At 42.5% G+C, this 24177-nt stretch overlaps 1 protein-coding gene and 1 pseudogene across 2 annotated transcripts; one reads left to right on the top strand and one right to left on the bottom strand.

Moving 5' to 3' along the window:
- Positions 1–1905: 1905 nt before the first annotated feature.
- Positions 1906–14395, top strand: MGARP (mitochondria localized glutamic acid rich protein). Of its 2 annotated transcripts, none has more exons than XM_055317128.1 (4): positions 1906–2062; positions 5955–6058; positions 11464–11557; positions 13585–14395. In XM_055317128.1, exons 1-4 carry the CDS (start codon positions 1981–1983, stop codon positions 13986–13988), a joined length of 684 nt encoding a protein of 227 aa, XP_055173103.1. In that variant the 5' UTR covers positions 1906–1980; the 3' UTR covers positions 13989–14395. The 2 variants fall into 2 exon arrangements, with proteins under 2 accessions (XP_055173103.1, XP_055173104.1); XM_055317129.1 differs by lacking the exon at positions 1906–2062 and adding an exon at positions 2195–2242.
- A 7894-nt stretch (positions 14396–22289) lies between these two features.
- Positions 22290–22360, bottom strand: LOC129504433 (U4 spliceosomal RNA; annotated as a pseudogene).
- Between the last annotated feature and the right edge of the window lie 1817 nt (positions 22361–24177).

Here is a 24177-nt window from a genome sequence, read left to right as displayed (position 1 = left end):
ACTACTTCTCCCTGGCAACCAAGTAAAAATTCATCGCCAAGTATACCAGGGAATGAATGAGCCATAGTGGAAGGCAGATTTGGTTTGATTTGTCCGTTGGTCCTACCAGCTAGCAGTTCACTAAACATCCCACACCCCACGGAGATAGCTAATCTCTAGTTGCCAACGGATGTGTGCCTGATGCAGCTCAACGTAGTAAATGCACTAACCTGCATTCTGCTACTATCAGGGCTATCTCCTTGGTGGAGGCCTAGCCCCTTCTCACACTGTCTGGAAACCAAAATTTCATCTCTCGTTACCTACAGATTACCTAATTGCTTTTTTTTTAAAAAGATTTTATTTATTTATTCATGAGAGACACACAGAGAGAGGCAGAGACACAGGCAGAGGGAGAAGCAGGCTCCATGCAGGGAGCCTGACGTGGGATTCGATCCTGAGTCTCCTGCATCAGGCCCTGGACTGAAGGTGGGGTTAAACCGCTGAACCACCCAGCTGCCCACCTAATTGCTCTTATTCAAATGTTTCATCACTAGGGATAGCTAGCTACTCTGAGTGTCAAAAAACCAGTTCTGATCATTGACTTTGTATTCTTCCAGTGAGAGTATGTCAAATATTACTAGAGTTGGGTGCAGAAGTAGAACCTCTAAGGAGTGTTTATTCACACAGAAAAATGTGCAAATGTGCCTGTAACATGCCAAGAGAACTTGACACTAGAAGAACTATGATCACGTCCTTTATTTTTTAATTCATGGTCATCAGCCCCTGGACATTCCTTCCTACCACCAAGCCATTTGCTAAAGGCGAGAATGTTGAAATGAGAATTAAAAGAGATAATAAAGGTGCAAGTGCTCTATAAACTATCAAGTTCCAAACACACAGGAGGGATTATTATAGGAGGAAACGTGCCTTCCAAAAATGAATCATTTAGAAATACTATAAGCGGGCAGCCCTGGTGGCTCAGCGGTTTAGCGCCGCCTTCAGCCCAGGTTGTGATCCTGGGGTCGCGGAATCGAGTCCCACGTCCGGCTCCCTGCGTGGAGCCTGCTTCTCCCTCTGCCTGAGTCTCTGCCTCTCTCTCTATTTCTGTCATGATTAAATAAATAAAGTCTTTTTTTAAAAGAAAAAAAAGAAATTCAATAAGCATCAATTATTGGTTTCCATGTTCGAATCATGACAAATTCTTGTAGCCACAACGAAGCAATAAATTGAAATCTGAGGTTAGAAACTAATAATTCAGCATTTTTAGTCCGTGTGGAGATCCTAAATTTCACAACCGGTGGAGGTACCTACAGCATTTTAGAAGTTCATAGTTAAAAGTCTTCGTAACGGTGAATTGCCTAGAGATCCAAGTATTCCTGGGGCTTTGAATACTCCGAAACTTCCCGCTACCCTTCCCACCTCTAGGAAGGCTAAGTAAGGGCTGGGTGACTTAATGGGTTCAGGAGGTGGCTCAGTGGTTGAGCGTCTGCCTCCGGCTCACGTCGTGACCCCGGGGTCCCGGGATCGAGTCCCCGCGGGGAGCCTGCGTCTCCCTCTGCCTGGGCCTCTGCCTCTCTCTGTGTGTCTCAGGCATAAATAAATAAAATCTTAAAAAAAAAAAAACAACAACAAAACCCACTCTCTCTCAATGTCTATCATAAGTAAATAAATAAATGTTTTAAAAAGGTAATAAAAAAAACCCCAAACAAAGAAAAAACGGGGTCAGGATTTCACCCGGCTGGCAAACCGCTTGTATGTCAGGCTAATCCGGGAGCGCTTCCAGCCCCCGCCCCGCCCCATCCGCCCCACCCCCACCCCACCCCCACCACCCCCACCCCACCCCCACCACCCGGGCCGCGCGGGGCTGGGCCGCGGCGGGCGCTCCTCCCCGGGGCGGGCTCCGGCTCCCGGCTCCGCTCCCGGCTCCCGGCTCCCGGCTCCCGCTCCCCGGGCGCAGCCGCACGCGGGCCCGAGTGTGCAGCGCGGCGGGCGCGGGGCGCGATGTACCTCCGCAGGGCGGTGTCCCGGACGCTGGCGCTGCCCCTCAGGGCGCCCCCCGGGCCCGCGCCGCTGCGCAAGGACGGTGAGTGTCGCGCGGCCCTGGACCTGCCGAGCGCGGCCGGGGCTGCGGAAGGGGGGACCGAGCCCGGGGGGGGGGGGGGGACGCCTCGAAGGTCGGGAAGACGTCGGAAGTAGGGAGCCTTTCCCGCGCCCTTCGGAGTCCCGGCCGGGCTTCCCGGGCCCGAATCCTGACCTGGGGCAAGTGAGTTAACCTCAGTTTCCTCATCTCTGAGATGGGGACAGCGGTGGGGTGAGTCGGAAGGAGTCACTATGCGGTTAAAGCGCTTAGGAGGGCGCCTGGCTGACGGCTGCGTAGCTTAGCGCCTCTATGAGCTTAGGGACCAGGGCGCTGCAGCTGCCCGAGGGCGGAGCGGACGGCGGAGGGCGGCGGGCGGCGGGGGACGCGCTTGCGGCCAGGAGGGCGAGGGGCCCCGCCGCCCCGCAGACGTCGGTAAATGCCCGCGAGCGAGTACAGCCGGGGCTCGTCCAGGGCTCGGGCAGCCGGGCTCCCCGGGCCTTCGAAGCCCCTTCCCTGGGGCTGCCCGGGACCCGGGGGCGCTCCCCCGTCCCAGCGGCTGGGCCCCGCCGCCCCCGGACCTGCCACGCGTCCATCTGGGGCTGCCAGGGAAGACGGGGTGCGCAGCGGAGGCCTAAGGGGGCGGCCGCGGGGCGAGCTGAGGCTCCCTAACTGAACCTCGAGGGCCACGGCGGCGCCGGCCCTAGCGCCTGGAGCGCGGTGCGGCCCGCGGGGTGCGAGCGCGCGTGTCTGCCCCCCCCCGCCCGCGGCTCTAGCCTGGAGCCCCGCGGCCTCCGCCCCGCCCCCCGGGACGCCCCCGGGACGCCCCCCGGGACGCCCCCCGGGACGCCGGCTGGGAAGGGCGCGCTCCTCCTGCGCGCTGCCTCCCTTCCTGAGGCCCCGGGTGGTGTAGCCCGGAGCGTGCATCCGAGCCGAGAGAGACAGAGACAGAGTCAGAGACAGAGAGAGAGAGACAGAGAGAGACAGAGACAGAGACAGAGAGACAGAGAGAGACAGAGACAGAGACACACAGAGACAGAGATACATATAGAGACAGAGAGACAGACACAGACACAGAGAGACAGAGATATATATATAGAGAGATGGAGACAGAGATAGAAACAGAGACACAGAGACAAAGACAGAGAGAGAGAGAGACCCAGAGAGACCCAGAGAGAGAGAGACAGAGAGAGAAACACTCCTGCAGAAAATTCTGTGGACCTTTTTTTCCCTTTTCTTTTCACATTCATTAGGCCTGTGGTGGTGATGCTGGCGGTGGGACGGAAGGAAGGTCTGTCCCGCTAGCTTTATGTTTCTCTTAAAACACCGGGAATAAGTTGCCTGGCAGGTAACAGAAGAAGGCATCTTCGTTTCCTTCGATCTTTGCGCGCAGGGAGATAGAGACGGTTTTTTCGCAGGCGAAACAGGCAGAAGCGGTTGGTGCCGGACCGAGGCAGGTGACGGTGGTGACTGGGGGGGTGGGGTGCGGAGAGAGGAGCGCCCCCGACCGCCTGCACCCCCACCCCCGACCTGGGGACCCGCCCGCACCCCCCCACCTGACCCGACCGCGGCCTGGGGACCCGCCCGCACCCCCACCCCCACCCCCGTCAGGCGCAAACACACACACACACACACCCCTTTTGTAACGACGGTTTCAGAGGATTTCTTTCCCAACTTGGGATAAGGGGAAAGTAGGTTAAAAATCCTAAATCGGTGGGTAGCAAGCAATTCGGGCTGTGGCAGCACTGATCTGTCCCTAATTCTCGTCTGATTGTTTTTCCCTCGCAGCCCTGATTTGTGTAAGTAGTTTAAGAACCATTATTTACTGCAAACCCGGCCCCAGTCAGGGACGTTCATTGACCTTTTTCCTGGTACTTTCTCTGTTGATGAGAAATAAAACTCAGTTTTATCGAAGGGCAAGATGTTAGCTGTGCCTCGTCAGATTGTGTTTTCTGTGTTTTGCTTTTAAAAATATGACTTTTTAATGAGTAAAGAATTTGGGTTTGTAATCGATCATTTGGAAGGGATGCAAAAAGGCAAAATAGAAGTCACCTGTAATCCTAAGTGAAAGCCACCATTTACGTTCTAGTGTATATAATGCTCCAGACCTTTTTTCCTCTTGCGTTTTATTCTTATGCACTTGGCTTCCTCAAAGTGAGATAGCCCTGTATGGATTATTCTGCTATAGCTTTGCTATATTTTCTCATGTAAGTAAACATTCTTTTGCAAAATTTCAAGTATCTATTTCACATTGTATGGATATGCTCAAATTAAACTAATTAATCTTTATTTTTCATTTCATTGCTCTTTTAAATAACAGACATAAGTGTATTTGTGTGTGTCTTTACCTAAATCTCTGATGAGTTCTTTATTGCTTCCTACTTAAAATAATCTTTTTGATATCTGTGGCTGGTTGACAACTATGGAAGCTACATATTCCCTATTTAATAACAAATGTATTTTTAAACCAACAAAAGCCCCCCCCCCCCCCGACACACACACAAGTCAAAGCCATTACCTCTTATTCTGGCTTCTTTGGGTACATTTGTGGGGGAAAATATTTTTTGCAAGAGATGGTCATTTGTATCCGAACTAAAAACACATACAAGAAATCTCTCTAGTATTGCTACTACAAAGGTTTGTGATCAGTGCAAATGTCTTAATATTTGCCGTGTGCAAATCACAACTTCTTACTAATCCTCACACCCATACTCTGTGTCAGGCCACGTCCGATTTCTTTGCACTTTCCCAGTCACACGGCTCTCCTGCTCTTGCATGTACTGTGCCTTCTGCCTCCAGTGCAATTTCTCTTGCCTTATTTATCTGACAATCTCCTCTACTGTTCCTTCAAAACCCAGGTCACATCTCTTCAATTGTGACAGGTACCTTGAGCCAACTAGCTGAGGTTTTTCACTGAATTTCCATGCTGTTGTTGCAACTTCTACTTACATCTGTTCCTGCATTCGTCCTACTGCATTGCAGTTATTTGTCTACAATTATTTGTCTGTGGCCTACTTGAGGCTAGGGACCTAGTATGTCTTGTTCGCGGTTATATCCTTAATGATTCTAACATGCCAAGCACATAGGAGGTGCTCGGCTGTATTTAATGAATGAACAAATATATAAATGCCTCTACTTTTTAATCTTTAAAATAAAGAATTTGAGCTGTATGAACTTTCAGTTATTTCTAGCTCTGAGTTTATCATAAAAATTTCACTTCCAGGGCATATGGTATAGGTAAGGTTTATATATTTAAACATAATAATATAGCACTCTTATCTATTTCTATTAGTTTGTACAGGATTGTACTTCTATTTCAAACATGACCTTGTGACATTTGTCTTAAGCTTATATGTACCTGTCTTTAGAGGCTTTTGTTAGAAAAAATAAGATTTCTGCCTACATTTGTATGTACATTTATATATATAATGATTTGTATTATAGATTTATAGAAATGTGTTGGATTTCAACATGTTTTATTTAACATGTAAGTTTTAAGTACAAATATATTTAATTCACTTTTTGGAAAAATAATCGTTTCCATTGAATCCTATGGTAGAGTACATACAGCAAGTGGATTTCTTTTGCATCTTGTTTGACTGTTAAAATTGTTCAGTGCTTTTGTCATTTCTCCTTACCCACGCCTGCACTCCTTCCAAGAAAAGCATGATGCTAAGCATGATGGTGACAGGTTTCATGAGCACTTGTCAAATTAGATTGGGAAAATGTCAAATGGAATTATTACCCTACCTTGTAATACTGTATTCCCTTAAGCCAAAAGCGCTTGATGTTAATAGATTCTAGGTTCACTGAAGGGGAAAATTTTTTTAAGATATAATTATTTTAAATAGTTTTGCTTAAGTGGTGGAGCTAACTGCGTTTCAACTTGTTTTCCTAGCATCTCTTCGCTGGATGACGTCTAACAAATTGCCTGGACCATCTGGATCAAATATGATCTATTATCTGGTTGTAGGTGTCACAGTCAGTGCTGGTGGATATTATGTAAGTGTTTAAATAACCATAATGTTCAGGAATTCATATATTTTACAACCTATGGTAAAACTCAAAGCATTGCTAAAGTCAGGACATGGGATTAATTAAATATATGAGATTATGGAGATTTTTTTAAAGTATAAATCAACATTTCTTATACATCATACACTGCCAAGTATGGGTGACTTTCAGTAAAAATGATGTTATCATAGGGATGCCCAGGTGGCTCAGCGGCTGAGCGTCTCCCTTTGGCTCAGGGTGTGATCCTGGAGTCCTGGGATCGAGTCCTGCACGGGGCTTCCTGCATGGAGCCTGCTTCTCCCTCTGCCTGTATCTCTGCCTCTCTTTCTCTCTGTGTCTCTCATGAATAAATAAATACAATCTTTAAAAAAAAGATGTTATTCTAAATACTAATAACACTAGTTGACATTTGAGTATCCATCTATCAAATGACAGACTTATGGCTCATTTAATAATTACACCAATTTTATTAGGTAGATACTATTATTAACATTTAACAAGAACTATTTGGAAAGATTAACTTAAATTAATAGACTATTTTTTTCTAGAGCATTTTACGTTTGCAGAAAAATGAGCAGAAAGTACAGAGTTTTCTTATTTTTTTAATTTTTTTATTTATTTATGATAGTCACACAGAATGAGAGAGAGAGGCAGAGACATAGGCAGAGGGAGAAGCAGGCTCCATGCACCGGGAGCCCGATGTGGGATTCGATCCCGGGTCTCCAGGATCGCGCCCTGGGCCAAAGGCAGGCGCTAAACCGCTGCGCCACCCAGGGATCCCAGTACAGAGTTTTCATACCTCCTCTCAGCACTCCCTCTATTAACAATCTTGTATCAGTGTGGTACATTTGTTACAACTGATGAATCAATGTTTATACATTATTATTAACTAAAGTCTATAGTGTACATTAGTCTTGATATTGTACATTCTATGGGTCTGGACAAATGTATAATGATATATCCATTATAGTATTATACAGAATAGTTTTACTGCCCTAAAAATTCTGTGTTACATCTATTCATTCTTTCCTCCCTGAATCTTTTTCTTGTCTTCATAGTTTTTTTTTTATCGGTGATGCTTTTATTTATTTTTTTTAATTTTTATTCATTTATGATAGTCACACAGAGAGAGAGAGAGAAAGAGAGAGAGAGGCAGAGACACAGGCAGAGGGAGAAGCAGGCTCCATGCACCGGGAGCCCGACGTGGGACTCGATCCCGGGTCTCCAGGATCGCGCCCTGGGCCAAAGGCAGGCGCTAAACCGCTGCGCCACCCAGGGATCCCCGTCTTCATAGTTTTTATTGATTTTATATATCTTTATATACCTTCATTATTTTACAAAGGTAATATTAATCCATACATTTTTTAAAAATTCAAAATAGACATAGAAGATTAAAAGTGTTTTCTTCCCTGGTCCCTTTACCCACTCCTCCCAAGTAATCACTGTAAAACAAAGCTTTTGGGATCCCTGGGTAACTCAGTGGTTTAGCGCCTGCCTTCGGCCCAGGGCGTGATCCCTATAGCGGATAGCGGGCTCCCTGCATGGAGCCTGCTTCTCCCTCTGCCTGTGTCTCTACCTCTCTCTCTATGTCTCTCATGAATAGATAAATAAAATCTTTTTAAAAAAGCTTTTTTTATGTTTTTATTTTTTATTTTTTTAATAATAAATTTATTTTTTATTGGTGTTCAATTTACCAATATACAGAATAACAGTGCTCATCCCGTCAAGTGCCCCCCTCAGTGCCCGTCACCCATTCACCCCCACCCCCTGCCCACCTCCCCTTCCATCACCCCTAGTTCGTTTCCCAGAGTTAGGAGTCTCTCATGTTCTGTCTCTCTTTCTGATATTTCCCACACATTTCTTCTCCCTTCCCTTATATTCCCTTTCACGATTATTCATATTCCCCAAATGAATGAGAACATATAATGTTTGTCCTTCTCCGATTGACTTACTTCACTCAGCATAATACCCTCCAGTTCTATCCACGTTGAAGCAAATGGTGGGTATTTGTCATTTCTAATGGCTGAGGAATATTCCATTGTATACATAAACCACATCTTCTTTATCCATCATCTTTCGATGGACACCGAGGCTCCTTCCACAGTTTGGCTATTGTAAAAAAAAAGCTTTTGGTGACATAATTTTGAACTTAAAATGATGGAATATTTGCACACTAAATAAGATGAGTCTATTGAATCATTTATCATTTTGTCATAAACTTTTTTTTTAAGATTTTTAAAATTTATTCATGAGAGCCACAAAGAGAGAGGCAGAGACGCAGCAGAGGGAGAGGCAGGCTCCCCACAGGGACCCTGATGCAGGACTCGATCCCAGGACAGTGGGGTCATGCCCTGAGCTGAAGGCAGGCATTCAACCACTGAGCCACCCAGTGGCCCCTCATCTATCAGCTTTCACTCATACCTAGATTTGTTTCTTCTACCATCTTTCAATGGCTTAATGTTGAATTCACTGCCCAGGGCTACTATTGTTGGATGTAAGCCATTGAAGAAACAGAGTGGACTAGGCCTTGTGATTATATGGGAAGCTGGAAGATGGAATTTCATCTGGAACTAACTGTACCCATAATTATGTTTATTAGTGCCAGACATGAACCGCTCCAGTCTACGAATTCTTTCTTTCTCCATCGTAAACTGGAAGGTTGTAAACTGACTGCGCTTTTGAGTTCTTTCTAGCCTTGTTCTCTCACAGTGGAAGTGGAGGTTGGACAAGGTGATACTCTCCAAGTCCCTTTCCACCTCTAGGAATATGTAGTTTTACTCTTGAATGGTGGAAGCCTTAATTCCTAAGAATCTTAGGCTTTTGTCAGCAGGAAATACAGAATACGAGGCACTTGAAAACCTGTATTCGAGTCCCCTTCCTTGTCCTATACTAAAATAAGTGCTGTCCTAGATTTATCTGAATTGAATCCACAGATGCTCACTAGCCAATTTTTCATTTCCAAGTAAAATCTTTTACTACGAGGACATCCTAGAATCTGGGAGAGGCACAGGTCACATCAATTTTTTGAGGGTCTGAGCTATTTGTGGGATATTTTAAATACTAACGTTTTATAAATAATATAATAAAATAATATCATTATCATTATATTATATATTATTATTATATTATAATACAATAATATAATATAAATAATACCATTTGGAAATAAATTCCAGAGTCTAGATTGGAGGCCTTCCAAAGGCTTCTTCCGGTAGGCCTTCTTTCCACCCTGCATTTGACCATGTTAGATTTGGAAAAGGTAGGTTCTCTTGGCCACAGGGGTATGAATCAGTCTAATACCATCATCTCTTTGATTCTGTCTAAACTAGTCTTTCTTCTCACCTTGTGTTTTAGCCCCTTGAACAACAACAAAAAGGTAACATTCCTTAGGATGTCATTCATTGTTGGGCTGGCGATTTCAGGACTGTGAACCCCTACACGGGCTCAGCTCTGTATACTGAGGACGGAGGGTGCCAAGTCAGCAGAGTGGCTTTATAAGCTACAAGGAGCTCCCACCCGACTAGAAGAGTAGTCCCTGCTCTTATTCAGAAACCATGACCATCACTCCTGCTGATCCTGTTTGCTCTGCCTGTTTTCTTTTTTTTTTCTTTTTTTTCTTTTATTTTTTTTTCTTTTTTCTTTTTTCTTTTTTTTTTTGCTCTGCCTGTTTTAAACCCCAATGGTTCACGTTGGAATTCACCAAACCCTGTGGGATTTGATAGGGCCACTTCCATATCACTTCCACCCTTGAGGTTATAGATTTTCCATTTCCACAGTCTAATTTTAACATGCTATCAAATGGTTTGTGATTTGCAAAGCATAATTTTTATTTATTTTTATTTTTTAAAGATTTTGTTTATTTATTTATTTATTTATTTATTTATTTATTTATTTATTTATTTATGAGAGACACAGAGAGAGAGAGAGAGAGGGGCAGAGACACAGGCAGAGGGAGAAGCAGGCTCCATGCAGGGAGCCCGATGTGGGACTCGATCCCAGGTCTCCAGGACCAGGCCCTGGGCTGAAGGCGGCACTAAACCGCTGAGCCACCCGGACTGCCCACAAAGCATAATTTGTAATAGATGCTTGGTCTTTCATTATGAGAAATTTTGAGAATACTATATACAAATATACAGATTCTGAAAATCTGTCATCCTACTACCGAGTGATAAATCACTACCAACGTTTCTTTAAAGCTGAGATAATACAAACAATATTATCTGACTAGTGGGATTTTCATTTTTGAAATATCATTGGCTAATATGAGTACAGGCCAGAGACGACTACTTGAATATGAAATGAAAGGAAGCCTGCACGTTGGATCTATGCTTCAGATGGTGTTATTCCCAGTTCTGTTTCTGAAAAGAACCATGGTCAGGTCATAGTGCTGCTTTTAAGGAATAACACTAGCTTACATAAGGAGTCTTCATGAGGGTCTACAAATAAGCTATTTTGGAAGACTTTTTTCAGACTTTTTATTGTGGGATGATCGAGTTTCACATGCAGTGATAAGAGCTCATACCCAGAGGATCTCATATCATCTTTGCCTCATTTCCCCCGGTGATTAACGTTCCTGAAAGCTCCAATACAATATCACAACCAGGAAATGGACGTGGATAAAAATCCATTGTCCTTATTCAGATTTTACCACTTTTACATGCACATTGTGTGTATATGTGTGTGTATTTAGTTCTGGGCAAGTCGGTCACATGGAGATTCGTGTATTCACCACCACTGTGAAGATACAGGCTCCCTGGTGTAGCCCTTTAGAATTGCTCTCAGTCGCTTTTTGCTCCTCCCCTCCCTTCTTCCTGGCCCTCACCACTAATCCGTTCTCCAGTTCTATCACTTTCCACTGCAAGAATGCTACATAAATGGAATCATAAAGTACATAACCTTTTGAGACTGGCTTTTTCCCCTCAGCATACTTCCCTGGAGACTCATCCAAAGTGTTATACCTGTATTGACAGCTCATTGCTTTCTAATCCTGAATACTGTTCCACGTTATGCGTGTACCAGTTTATTTAACCATTCACCTGCTGTTGGACACCCAGACAGATTCCTGCTTTTTGGCTATTACAAATAAACAATCATGAACACTTGTATATGGGTTTTTGTGTGCACATCAGGCCCCATTTCTCAGGGATAAATGCCAAAATGTCTCTGCCTCTCTCTCTCTCTCTCTCTGTCTCTGTCTCTTATGAATAAGTAAATAAAATCTTAAAAAAAAATAAAAATAAAGTGTTCTGCTTCATAGCGAACGTTTCCAAAGGGGAAGCAGAAGAGTAGAGGGTGCGCATTGGTTTCTCTTATTTGAATCGTAGATACCTTTGAATTTGGCATGATGAATCCTTGAACTCCAGAAATAACCTTAAGCACACATTTGTTTTCAGACTTATAAGATGGTCACATCGGAGCACGCCAAACCCACGGAACATATAACAAATTTGAAAGAAAAAACCAAAGCAGAGTTACATCCACTGCAAGGTAAAGTGAATTTATTGTTTTTTTCCCTTGAGGCACTGACTTCCATCACCCTAGCCTAGCAATGGAACACTATTGGTTTTTGGCTTCTTTACCAACTTGATAGAATGGCTCTGGGCGGGAGTTCATTGAGAAAGGGAAAGCCCGACCAAAACCTAAAGAATATTGTTATGTTTTGGATGAGTGCATCAGATAAATGAGACGTTTTACTTTTGTACTGCTGACCAGTGACTTTGAATTCTTTGTGTGGTAATGTTCCTTTTCCCCTACTCAGGCTTCCATTCATGCAGGCATAATTTTAGTATCTGTCTCTCTCAGCAGCTTCACCTTTCATTTCCCTCATTTTTTTTTTGAATCACAAAGCTAATTTTCGTTTCAGTTTTGGGTGCTTACCCAAAGTACACTTGACATTAGGACAGTCAATCATGTTTTTTAAGTCCCTCAGGTGATCTGATTGATAAAATAGCAACTATTGGAACAGAAACTATATTTTCACTCTAATGTGTATTTTTTGCCTTAAACTGCTGCTTTAAATACTTTTTCTTCCGGGCAGCCTGGGTGGCTCAGCAGTTTAGCGCTGCCTTGGGTTCAGGGCGCGATCCTGGAGACCCGGGATCGAGTCCCACGTTGGGCTCCCTGCATGGAGCCTGCTTCTCCCTCTGCCTGTGTCTCTGCCTCTCTCTCTCTCTCGCTCTGTGAGTCTCTCATAAATAAATAAATAAATAAAATTTTTATAAATAAATACTTTTTTTCCATCTCCATTATAATACCATTATTATTAATGACTATGATCACTCTTTAGGGACAGATAATAGCTACTTATGAGGGGCACCTGGATGGCTCAGCAGTTGAGCATCTGCCTTTGGCTCAGGTTGTGACCCGGGGGTCCTGGGATCGAGTCCCACATAGGGCTCCCCATAGGGAGCCTGCTTCTCCCTCTGCCTGTGTCTCTGCCTCTCTCTGTATGTCTCTTTTTTTTTCTCTGTGTGTCTCTCATGAATAAATAAAATCCTTAAAAAAAAAGCTACTTATGAGCCAGTTTTAGCCTTTTAGTCATGACATCAGTAAGAAATGGAATATCATCAATAAACACCACTGAATACAATTATGAGAAGGCTGATTGTAATAATAATGAAATAACAGCATTTCCATAGCATTTCTTTGTTACTGGGGTGGGGAGGGACAGAAGGGAGAAAGAATCCCAAGCAGACTCCCTGCTGAGAGCGGAACCCCACAGGGGCTGGATCTCCAGATCCTGAGATCATGAGCCAAAATCAAGAGTCTGGTGTTTAACCTACTAAGTGACCCAGGCGCCCTGCACTTTTGGTTTTAAACCAAAATGATAAAAAATGTATGATAAATCGTACACATTATTTTCATCAACCCTCACAGTAGCTCTGTGAGGTAGATATTATCAATATCCTCATTTTACAGATGATAAAACTGAGGTTGAGACAGGATTGTCTTCACGTTCCTTGTATTAAAATAAATAATATTTATAAAAAAATTTTTTTAAGGTTTATCAGGTTCAAAGCGTTTATGAAAAAGCAGGTCCCCATTTTCCCTCCCAGAGGCAGGCAATAATACCAGCTTCTCCGTAGCCTCCTGGAGAGAGTCTTTGCAAATAAAAACCACCCGGGTGGAGATCCCTGGGTGGCTCAGCAGTTTGGCGCCTGCCTTTGGCCCAGGGTGAGGTCCTGGAGTCCCGGGATCGAGTCCCGCGTCGGGCTCCCTGCATGGAGCCTGCTTCTCCCTCCTCCTGTGTCTCTGCCTCTCTCTCTCTATGTCTATCATGAATAAATAAATAAACCTTAAAAAAAAAAAACACCTGGGTATATCTTCCCTCCTCTTGCCCTAGCGCATATGGTGCCATACAATACACATTGCTCCTTTTTTCACTTAAGAGGCCACCTTGAAGACCATGTCCTATCAGTACATACAGATTTGTCTCATTTTTAACAATGACTGTGCAGAGATCCCCCGTGTTCCCGTGCTGTTTAACACTTTGTTTAATGGACTAAATCTTAAAGGTGAAAAAGAGAACGTTTTGGGAGCTGAGAAAGCAGGTTCTGAAGTCCATGCAGTATCGTTAGTGGAAGTTCCGGAGGTGGACGCGGAAGACAGTCCAGATGCTGCAGGTGCAGCCCCAGAGGCCTCGGCCTGTGCAGGTGACACGGAGGCTGCTGCGCTTGGGGCCGAGGGTACAAAGGCAGCGCTGGGCTCGGGCCCTGAAATGCCCCCCGAGGGTCACAGTGCAGCTTCGGATGAAGCTGTTGCCAGAAGTCACGATAAAGGGACAGCAGAGGGGGAAAGCTTTGGTGGAAATGCTGAACTAGAAGAAGAGAAGCCTCCGGTTGAATCAGAAGCCTGTGCAGGGGATGATTTACAGGAGGAAGCCCGCGCTGGTGCTGACGCAGCCCCGGCCCAAGGCTGATCCCAGGCTGATTGACACCTCAGCAGAAAAATGCCAGAGAGGGTCTGATGGGTGCTTTTGTAGTTTCAGTAACCGTAGCTTTAAAACAGCTTCTTTTCTAGAACGCTTTAATGTGCCTTGAAGATTTTTGGTGTCTACTGACAGATTTCAGGTTTGAGAGACTTGAGATTTTGCACATCTGAAGAGTTTCCTACTGAGATCATATTCGGAGATCAGAATATGCCGTTGGGGTAAAGAGCTTAAGGAATTCCATCTTTGCATTTGAGTTTTATGTTACAGGAATCGAGCTATCCATATAATCTGCATTCACTTTAATTTTGCTATTCCTGTACCTTACTTCAATGTATGTTAACCTAGATTCTCGAGTTTTGATTTGAACTCATTTAAATAAAATTGGAAAATCTTTAGTGCCTCTGTTTTTATTTGCTAATATTTATATGTATAAATAGTCTATAATATTAAAGATTATGTATAATATAATAAAATGTTATATTATGAATTGTAGTTTACTGTACACACATATAGCTTTACATGAACAATCAAAGAAAACATATAATCTACAGAGAACTCTTAATGGATGTCTTATGAAAGAAATATATTCATTAAAAACATAGGATGGGGGCAGCCCCGGTGGCGCAGCGGTTTGGCGCCGCCTGCAGCCCGGGGCATGATCCTGGAGACCCTGGATCGAGCTCCACGTCAGGCTCCCTGCATGGAGCCTGCCTCTCCCTCTGCCTGTGTCTCTGCCTTTCATTCTCTCTCTGTGTCTCCATAAATAAATAAATAAAATCTTTAAAAAAAAACATAGGATGATGTGAAAAAAAAATCTACAGAGAACTCTGCATATAGCAATGTACATACCTGTTCTCCCGTCTGTATTACGTGGGAGGCTGTGCCAACATTTTTTATTTCAGTTCAAATAATGTTTACTGAGGATTTATACTTTGTGCCAGGAATCATTCATTTGTTCACATATTCAACAAATCTTAAGTGAGCACCTGTAATGGACTAGGCAGTTTTAAGTGCTGAGGTTAAAAAAAAAAAAAAGACAAAAATTCCTACCCTTCGCAGCTTATATTCTAGAAAATGATCAAATAATAAATAAGATACATAAGAAAATTATATAGTATGCTAGATACTGATAGGTGTTTTATTTTTTTTTTAATTTTTATTTATTTATGATAGTCACAGAGAGAGAGAGAGAGAGGCAGAGACACAGGCAGAGGGAGAAGCAGGCTCCATGCACCGGGAGCCCGACGTGGGATTCGATCCCGGGTCTCCAGGATCGCGCCCTGGGCCAAAGGCAGGCGCTAAACCGCTGCGCCACCCAGGGTTCCCGATAGGTGTTTTATTTTTAAAGATTTTTAAAATTTATTTATTTATGAGAGACACACAGAGAGGAAGAGAGGCAGAGACACAGGCAGAGAGAGAAGCAGGCTCCATACAGGGAGCTTGATGTGGGACTCGATCCTGGATCTCCAGGATCACACCCTGAGCTGAAGGCAGCAAGCCACCCGGGCTGCCCCTGATAGGTATTTTAAAAGAAAAGCAGTGAAAGTGAAGGGATTTATAAGTGTTGGTTGGGGATGGAAGTTGTCATTTTAGATGGCATGGCCCGAGACAGCCTCACTAAGAAGCTGTCTAGTGAGTAAACACATGAAGGATGTACAGGGACCTAGTGGTGAAGACATGAGGGGATAGAGGAAGAAGAGATATTCCAGATGAGGGAACCGAGAAGTGCAAAGGATCTGAAGCATGAACATGCTAGAGAATTTGAGGAATTGCAAGGTGGCCAAGTGGCTAAAGTGGAGCAAAAAGGAGGGAGAGTAGTTGGAGATGATTTCAGAAAGAGTGCAAGGTTATGCAGGGATGGGCGGTATCCTGCAGGGTCTTGTAGGATTTGGGCTGTTACTTGGGGCAAGTTGGGGTGTTGTAGTGGATGCTGCTGATGCTTTGCTTAGATCCCCTTACCTGGACCAGTACGTTTACTCCCAGCCTCTGTGGGAGGTACGCACACACACATACACACACACACACACACACACACCCTGCCCTAGCCCCAGGCTGCTCAAAACCAATAACTGACTGCCATACTGGTCCAAAAAAGGCAGGGCCAACTCTGTGAGACAACTCATGCTCGAGGGCTCAGCTCGAAGCTGGTTTCCAATCTAGATTACATCTTTGCTTCGCTTTCCTCTCCTGTCCTATCTTGCTTTCCTCCCTACTATTCTCCCAACATCACCTCTTCCATAGATCACTTGGCCCCAGATTCCTGCTGTTTCAAGCTCTGTTTCTAGGGAACTCCACCTAAGATAATTGGCACTAGATGTGGTCCTAGGACGCAGACACTAAGAGTAGGATTCTGGAATTGTGTCACTCTCCAGCTAGATGGTATAACAAGGACCTCATCACTGCTGGTAGATGGAAGATTGCTAGTTCCTGGCATTCTGTAGCAATGTGATCGCTGAGATTTTCACCCGTGGTAAACTAGGATGGAATATATAGACATACCTCAGAGGTATTGCAGGATTGGTTCTGGAGCGCTGCGATAAAGCGGGTATTGCAATAAAGTAAGTTAAAGGGATGTTTCGGTTTCTCAGTGCATATAAAAGTTATATTTAGGGGCACCCAGGAAGCTCAGTTGGTTAAGCATCCGATTCTTGGTTTCAGCTCGGGTAGTGATCTCAGGGTCATGAGATCGAGCTGGCCTAGTTGGCAGAGTGTGTGACTCTTGACCTTGGAATCGTGAGTTCAAGCCCCATGTCGGGTAGCAGCAACAGACTTGCTCCATGCAGGGAGGCCAATAAACCTTCACTTTGTAAAAAATGTAATATCCATGAAACACAACTAAAAGAAGTATGTCTTTAAGGCGAAGGTGATCTACTACTATTGGCTTGATGCCTATGGAATTTGAGAAGTACAAAGAAGCAGTAACTTTAAGGACTGGATCATTACAGAACAATGTTTAACTCCAAAATTAGGATGGTACCTTGGGTTTGTTTTGATTTTGTCTCAGTGTCAACTCTGTATTAGACTCACAAGTCCAAGGCCTATGGCACAATTAAGGGATGCTGTTTTATTTTATTTAAAGATTATTTATTTATTTATTTATTTATTTATTTATTTATTTATTTATTTATTCATGAGGCACAGGGAGAGAGAAAGAGGCAGAGAGACACAGGCAGAGGGAGAAGCAGGCTCCATGCAAGGAGCCGGACGTGGGACTCAATCCCAGGTCTCCAGGATCATGCCCTGGGCCGAAGGCGGCGCTAAACCGCTGAACCACCCGGGCTGCCCCCCCCCTTTTTTTAAAGAAGGGGATGCTGTTTTACCAAATAGTCTGTAAGATGAGGCAGAAACACTACCCAGTACCACACTTATGGCTTCAACATACACACAAAAATACATTCTTTTCCACTGTTTTGTTTAGGATGGTTTCTGCTGCAAATAACAGAAATAAACTCAAAATGGGTCAAATGACAAAGACAGTTATTATCTAACTAGGTATCCAGAGGTTGAGCTGCTCCAAGGTTGGTTTATCCTGTGGCTCAGTCATCAAGAATCAGGTTGTTTGTCTTATTCTGCTCTACTATCAAGAATGTCTTGGCTTTGTCCTTGGTAGGCTTTCTTCATAATCACAGGATGAATCACCACAATTCTAAGTATTTTATTCAGACACAATAATGTCCACCAGAAGTCTTTCAAAAAGAATTTCCTCGTCTTAAGAAAATAGTTTAAATGCATTTTTTTCTTTTTAATATTTTATTGTGGAAAATTTCAAACAAAAGTAGTGAGGACAGTATAAGGGAATCTTCATGTGCCCTACATCCCAATCACCAGTTATCAACTCTTGGCAAATACTATATTTTTAGTCCCACCCACTTATCTTCCACCACCTGGAATGTAAAATAATAATATGTATGTAAAATAATAATATGATAGCAATAATAATTCCTTCTATTACTAATTATCTAGTCAGTGATCCAATTTCTTCAACTGCCTCAAAGGGTTTTCCCTCCTTCAGTTTGTTTTTTGAATTAGAACCCAATTAAAGTCCACAAATTGAAGTTGGTCAGTGTATGCTTATGTTCTTTTTTTTTTTTAAGATTTTATTTATTTATTTATTTATTTATTTATTTATTTATTTATTTATTTATTTATTTTAGAGACAGAAAGAGCTGACCTGGGATAATGAGGATTAGAGGAGAAGGGAGGCAGGGGGAAAGAATCTTCAGCAGACTCCACACCAAGCTTGGGGTCTGTCATGGGGCTTAATCCCATGACCCTGGGATCATGATGTGAGCTGAAATCAAGAGTCCAATGCTTAACTAACTGAGCCACCCAGGCTCCCCTCCAAGAGGTCCCCGCCAAGATCCTTGTTAGTTCTTTAGTTGTCTATTTTTATAGAAACTCTTTATATACTAGAGATAGCAAACTTTTGTCTGATATATAAATATTTTCCAAGTTTGTCGTTCATCTTCTTACTATATTTACAGTGTTTTTGTAGCATGAGAGATTTTTTTGAATTTTTACATAGTTAAACTGATCAATCTTTTCCACATTGTGAATTTTGAGCCATTGTTAGTGTGGTAGACTGGGGAAAAAAGTCACATATTCTTTCCATGTACACTCCCATGAAGTGTGCCTTTATATCTCTTCCCATCAAGAGATGGAGACTCTTGGGCACTTGGGTGGCTCAGTTGGTTAAGCATCTGCCTTCAGCTCAGTTCATAATCCCAGGTCCTAGGATCAAGTCCCACACTGGGTTTCCCGCTTAGCGGGAAGTCTGTATCTCTATCTCCCTTTGCCCCCCCCCCCACTCATGCTCTCTCTCTCTTTTTCTCTCAAACAAATAAATAAAAGTACTCTTAAAAAGAGAGAAAGAGAGATGGAGACTATTGTTCCATCTTGGATTTGAGCTTCCATTGTATTTTGCTTTGATGGAATGCTGTGGAAGTGACTTTGTGAGAGATCTCACTTTCTTGGAACCTGGAGACCAGGATGTGGGCTCCATGAGAATGAGAGACCTTATGGAGAGAGAGGCCCCATCTATAGCTAGCACTAACCCCACATATGTGAGTGAGGCCTCTTAGACCCTCCAGCTCCAGCGTCCTTGCCAGATGACTGCAACTGAGTGATCCCAGGCAAGACCAGAGAAGAACCATCCAGCTGAACATAGACCAAATTGCTGATCCACGACATTACGAGTAAATAAGAGGGTTGTGTACTAAGCAAGGAAGGTGAGGGAGTGTAAGCAGCAATATGTAGTGAACATAATTAGGAAATAAAACGTAACTTTGAATTTGGTGCAGACTAGCTTTTGTATTGTCACCTGTCAACATTCCTCAACAGGGATGAAGAAAGAATGAGTTGTACTCTGCAGATCCAGAATTTGGCCAATTTTTGCCTTTTCTGAAAAAAATTTCTAGTACTAAATGCCACACGTGACAGCATACAGAAGGATTTTTTTCCTTTTAAAATCCAGTATTTATTTAGAGATCATGTTACGATCTCTAAAGCAGCAGCTTTTAAGTCCAAAGCAACCTATATTTCCTAACCTTTTCTAGACTTTAACAAGAAATGTAATGAAAGTTTAACAGTATTTCATAAACAGCATTTTTATCATTAGACATTGGCTGATTTTTTAAAAATTAAAAATATATATCTTTAAAAAGTCAAAATGGGATATAGTGTGGGGCTTAGAATATGAAATCAGTTACAAAAGATTAAAAATGGCAGCAGAATCAGATAACCAAGTTCTGTTTGACGAAGACAGGGGTATAAAGGAGGACTAAATTTATAGAAACACAATATATGTTTTAATCAGTGACATGCCCCTGAAATTTAAACACTTACTTTCACTATTGAAAGAAATGTATGGGTCAGTCTTGAATAATGTGAGCTAACTACTCTGTCCATTTTTTTAAAATGTGAATTTTCCAATGCAGTGTATTCCACAGCCAGCTTTTGAGTCAAAGCTGAATTCAGGGAAGATTAGTTTCTGAATGTGTTAGTAATTTCTGTGCCAAGTATTTGTCCTGTCAGATAACATCTGTTGACCAGAAGCAACACTGTCCATTACAATAAGGCACATTATATAATGTTTGTCCTTTGTTAAAAACCTCTCTAAAGAAATTTCTAGAAAAAGATTTATTTATTTTATTTAACTTTTGGGGCAATAATGGGAAGAATTTGGCCAGTTAAGTATTATTATTTTAATTTTTCACATAGATATATAATTTTAAATAGTCATTGCCTAAAATAATAATTAATGTAAGAACTTATTTTCTGAGACTATTTCTTATGGATAGTGATTTCTGGGGGGGGGGGAGAAGAGACTGAAGACAAAATTAGCTTTTTCCTTTACCAGATGAGAACATTGTGGACATTATTACTCCTATTTAAGATTAGAATCCCTTTTCACATATAAGAAATGCTTTCCTTCAGAATTAGGGAAAGAATGTTCCTTTGGAGTGGAAGATTCGTGGACTGTAGTTATATCTATTATGTCTCAAGCAGAAACCACATAGAATGACCAATTAAACTGATTTTTTAAAATATTTTATTTGAGAGAGAGAGAGATCAAGAGAAAGAGAGAGAGTGTGTGCAAATGCACGTATGAGCTGGAGGAGAGGCAGAGGGAGGGGGACAAGCTGACTCCACCCTGAGCATGGAGCAGAGCCCTATCCGGGGCTTGGTCCCATGGCCCTGAGATCATGACCTGCCCCAAAGTCATATGCTTAACCAACAGAGCCACCCAGGGACCTCTAAACTGATTTTTAAAATTCATCTTTTGAGCAGCATCTGGGTGGCTCAGTCAGTTGGGCACCCAACTCTTGGTTTGTGCTCAGGTCATGATCTCAGGGCGATATGATCGAGCCCCAAATGGGGCGCTGCGCTGAGTGTGAAGCCTGCTTAAGATTCTCTACCTCTTCCTCTCTCTCTGCCCCCACCCCTAGCTTGTACACACTTTCTTTCTATCTTTAAAAAAAAAAGAAAATTCATTTTTTGATTAAGTGATAATTGAATTAATCATGCAGTGATTTTCTTCTATTAATAGGATATTTATTAAACAAATTTTACAAAGACTTAACCCAGTTATTTTACTCATATAAAACTTTTTTTTTCTTTTAAATATTTTATTTATTTGAGAGAGAGCGTGCAAGAGAGCACAAGCAGGGAGAGCAGCAGAGGGAGAGAGAGAAGCAACTCCTCACTGAGCAGAGGGCCGATGTTCAGCCAACTGAGCTGAACTGAGCCAGGCACCCCATATAAAATTTTCAATAAGGAAAATGTAACATTCGTCAAAAGAACTCAAATAGTAGAGAATATTCTGGAACTAAGCTCTTTTGCATTTACTACCATCACACCTCTCACTCCCCCCTGTCCTCTCTAGCCCCATACCGGCTGCAAAATGTTACCTTAGCTCAGTTCCTCACCTGTGGCTGCTTGGCGAGGCTCCCTACCATTCCATTGACAGAGTTAGCCTTCGAAAAACATACGTTGAACATGTTGCCTCCCAGTTTAAAGCTTTTCACTAGCCCACCAATATCCAGTTGAGGACATTTAAATTTGTCACCATTCTACAGTCAAAATTCTTACTCTATAGTGTGACACAAAGCACACCTGTTCAACCTCTCTCCATTTTTATTTTCTGTCCTTGCTCCTATTTTCCTGCAGCCTCCAGCTACTTTTCCTTACCCAGGATCCAAAAGGCCTAAACGATGAAACAGGGTCATTACTTGAACTTGTCATCCTGTGTTATGCCTCAAAGATGGGTACATGTAGTTTCCTCCACCCAGGAAGACACTCCCAACTCTCAACTGGCTCCACTGCTTTCTGGTTACTCAGCTCAAGCACCATCTGCTTCGCAACACCTTTCCTCACTGGGCTGTGCTGAACCTTTCACACCTTCCTTTGTATCATTCTGTACCTTCTCTATCATTGCTTCTATTGTTCTGTTTTTTAATTGCTTATTTCTATTTTAGAGTCTCCATATAGAATGGGAGTTGCCAAAGAACACCATATTAGGGGCCTCAATAAATATTTGTTGAATGAAATTATGAAGTTCAGAGACTAATGACCTGGTGGAGAGAATTGACCTCTACCAACTGCTGATATTTGGCCATTTTGATCTACAAAACCAGCAATTCCCTTCTCTTTTTAAATTCACTTAGTTACTTGAGAGAGAGGAGAGCAAGGGGAGAGGCAGGGGGAAAGCAGACTCCTTGCTAAGTGTGGACCTGAGGCGGGGCTTGATCCCACGACCCTGAGATCACGATTTGAGCCAAAATCAAGAGCCTGATTCCAATTAGCAATAATCGGGCCTCGGATAAACCTCACTGGCTACGAGCCTGCCACTGTGCAAAGCAAAGAGCCCAATTCCAAACGAGCCACCCAAGTGCTCCCTAAAACAGCAATTTCATAAATACGTTCCATGAGGTAAATCTTGAGAAAAGTTCAGATGGTTAGTTTCACTAAAATATTTACAGCTTCTAAGGTAAATACGAATTTTGTCAGATTGTATAGAAACCCAAACGAAGACAGTCTCAAATGCAAATGTCATTTCTTTACATAAAGAAATCAGCCTATATATTTCTTCTCAAAGTACAAAGCCCATTCGTTATTCTAATGGAATTTTCATTTCATTTGTATATTTTTCCCCCAAAGCCTTACATTCATAGATATCTTGCAGAGGTTTCTACGTAGACCATTTCCCATCATATCTTTGTTAATAGTCCAGAGAGAATGAGCATAGGGGTTTGGTTCAACGGTGCTCTGGGAAGCCTTTTCAGCTTCAGGACAAGCATCACCACATTAATCAATTTACATGAGAACTGTGGCTGCAGGCAGATTCCAGTGCAATTCATGTGCCACCTCACATTATTTTAGCTTCACTGTTCCTGAAGAGATTGTTTCCCAAGTATTTAGACATGACTCTTCTTGACAATGACTGGCTTCCTCCTAAGCTGAAAGCTGAACAGAAATATCCAGAAGTATCTTCGCATTATTCCTTAAAAATCATTCAAAAATCAAATCAATATAATGAAGTTGACACGAAAGTTTATATATAAATTCTTGCAGACATTTCTTGTGCAACGATAACACACTTAAAACAATTTACCCGTGAACATAGCAGTAATGAAGCAGTGTTCCCAGTACCACCTTAACTCTTTTTTCCCCTATTGGCTATTTTGGTTACAGTAATATTTTCTGCTTCTCCCTAAAAGTCAATTTCCTGTTTCCTCCTAACCCAGGATTAATTGGAAGCAGAATTTCTCATATTCTTGTCAGTGCACACAGTTGGCCATCATCCGGGCTGTGTGGAATGTCATCATGTGGATGAGTCCAATTCCCATTGTTTGTGACCTTACATAAATATATGGCTAAAAATATATGTTTAAAACATGGAGAATATTGAGTGTCTGGGAACTTATTCTACTAGATATAAAGAGCTATAAAGCTGTAGGAATTAAGATGGTGAGGTGAATGGATAAACAAATAGCCAACGGAAAAGAATAGGGAGCTGAGAAACAAGCCTATGCATAGATGGAAAGGAGAATTATGATTGATTAGAAACCAGTGAGGGGGGCCTGGATGGTTCAGCTGGTGGAGCATGCAACTCTTGATCTCGGGGTTGTGAGTTTGAGCCCCACATAGGGTGTGGAGATTACTTTAAAAAAATCTTTTAAAAAAATTGTATTTATTTATTCATGAGACATACAGAGACACAGGCAGAGGGAGAAGCAGGCTCGCTGTGGGATCCCAGGATCATGCCCTGAGCCAAAGGCAGATGCTCAACCATTGAGCCACCCAGGTGCCCACTTAAAAAAAAAAATCTTAAAAAAAAATAAAAAGAAATCAGTGAGGCAATAATGAACTCTTTAGTAAGTGGTGCAAGGATTATCGGGTATCCAAATGGAAAAATAAAACAAAATTAACCCATTACATTATAATACACAATCAAAAAATTCCAATAACAAATTTGAAGTGAAAAGAAAAAATTTAACATTTTTGGAAGAAAATATTTCTTTAACTTTAGAACAGGGAAGGATACCTCAGACACAAAATTGCAAAACAGGATAAAAATACTGATTAATTTGGGGTTCCTGGCTGGCTCAGTTGGTAAAAGCATGTGACTTATCGGGGAAGGACAAACATTATATGTTCTCATTCATTTGGGGAATAT

Source organism: Nyctereutes procyonoides, unplaced genomic scaffold (genome assembly GCF_905146905.1).
Source record: "Nyctereutes procyonoides isolate TBG_1078 unplaced genomic scaffold, NYPRO_anot_genome, whole genome shotgun sequence".
Taxonomy (NCBI): Eukaryota; Metazoa; Chordata; class Mammalia; order Carnivora; family Canidae; genus Nyctereutes; species Nyctereutes procyonoides.
This window is presented reverse-complemented; position numbering and strand designations above follow the sequence as displayed.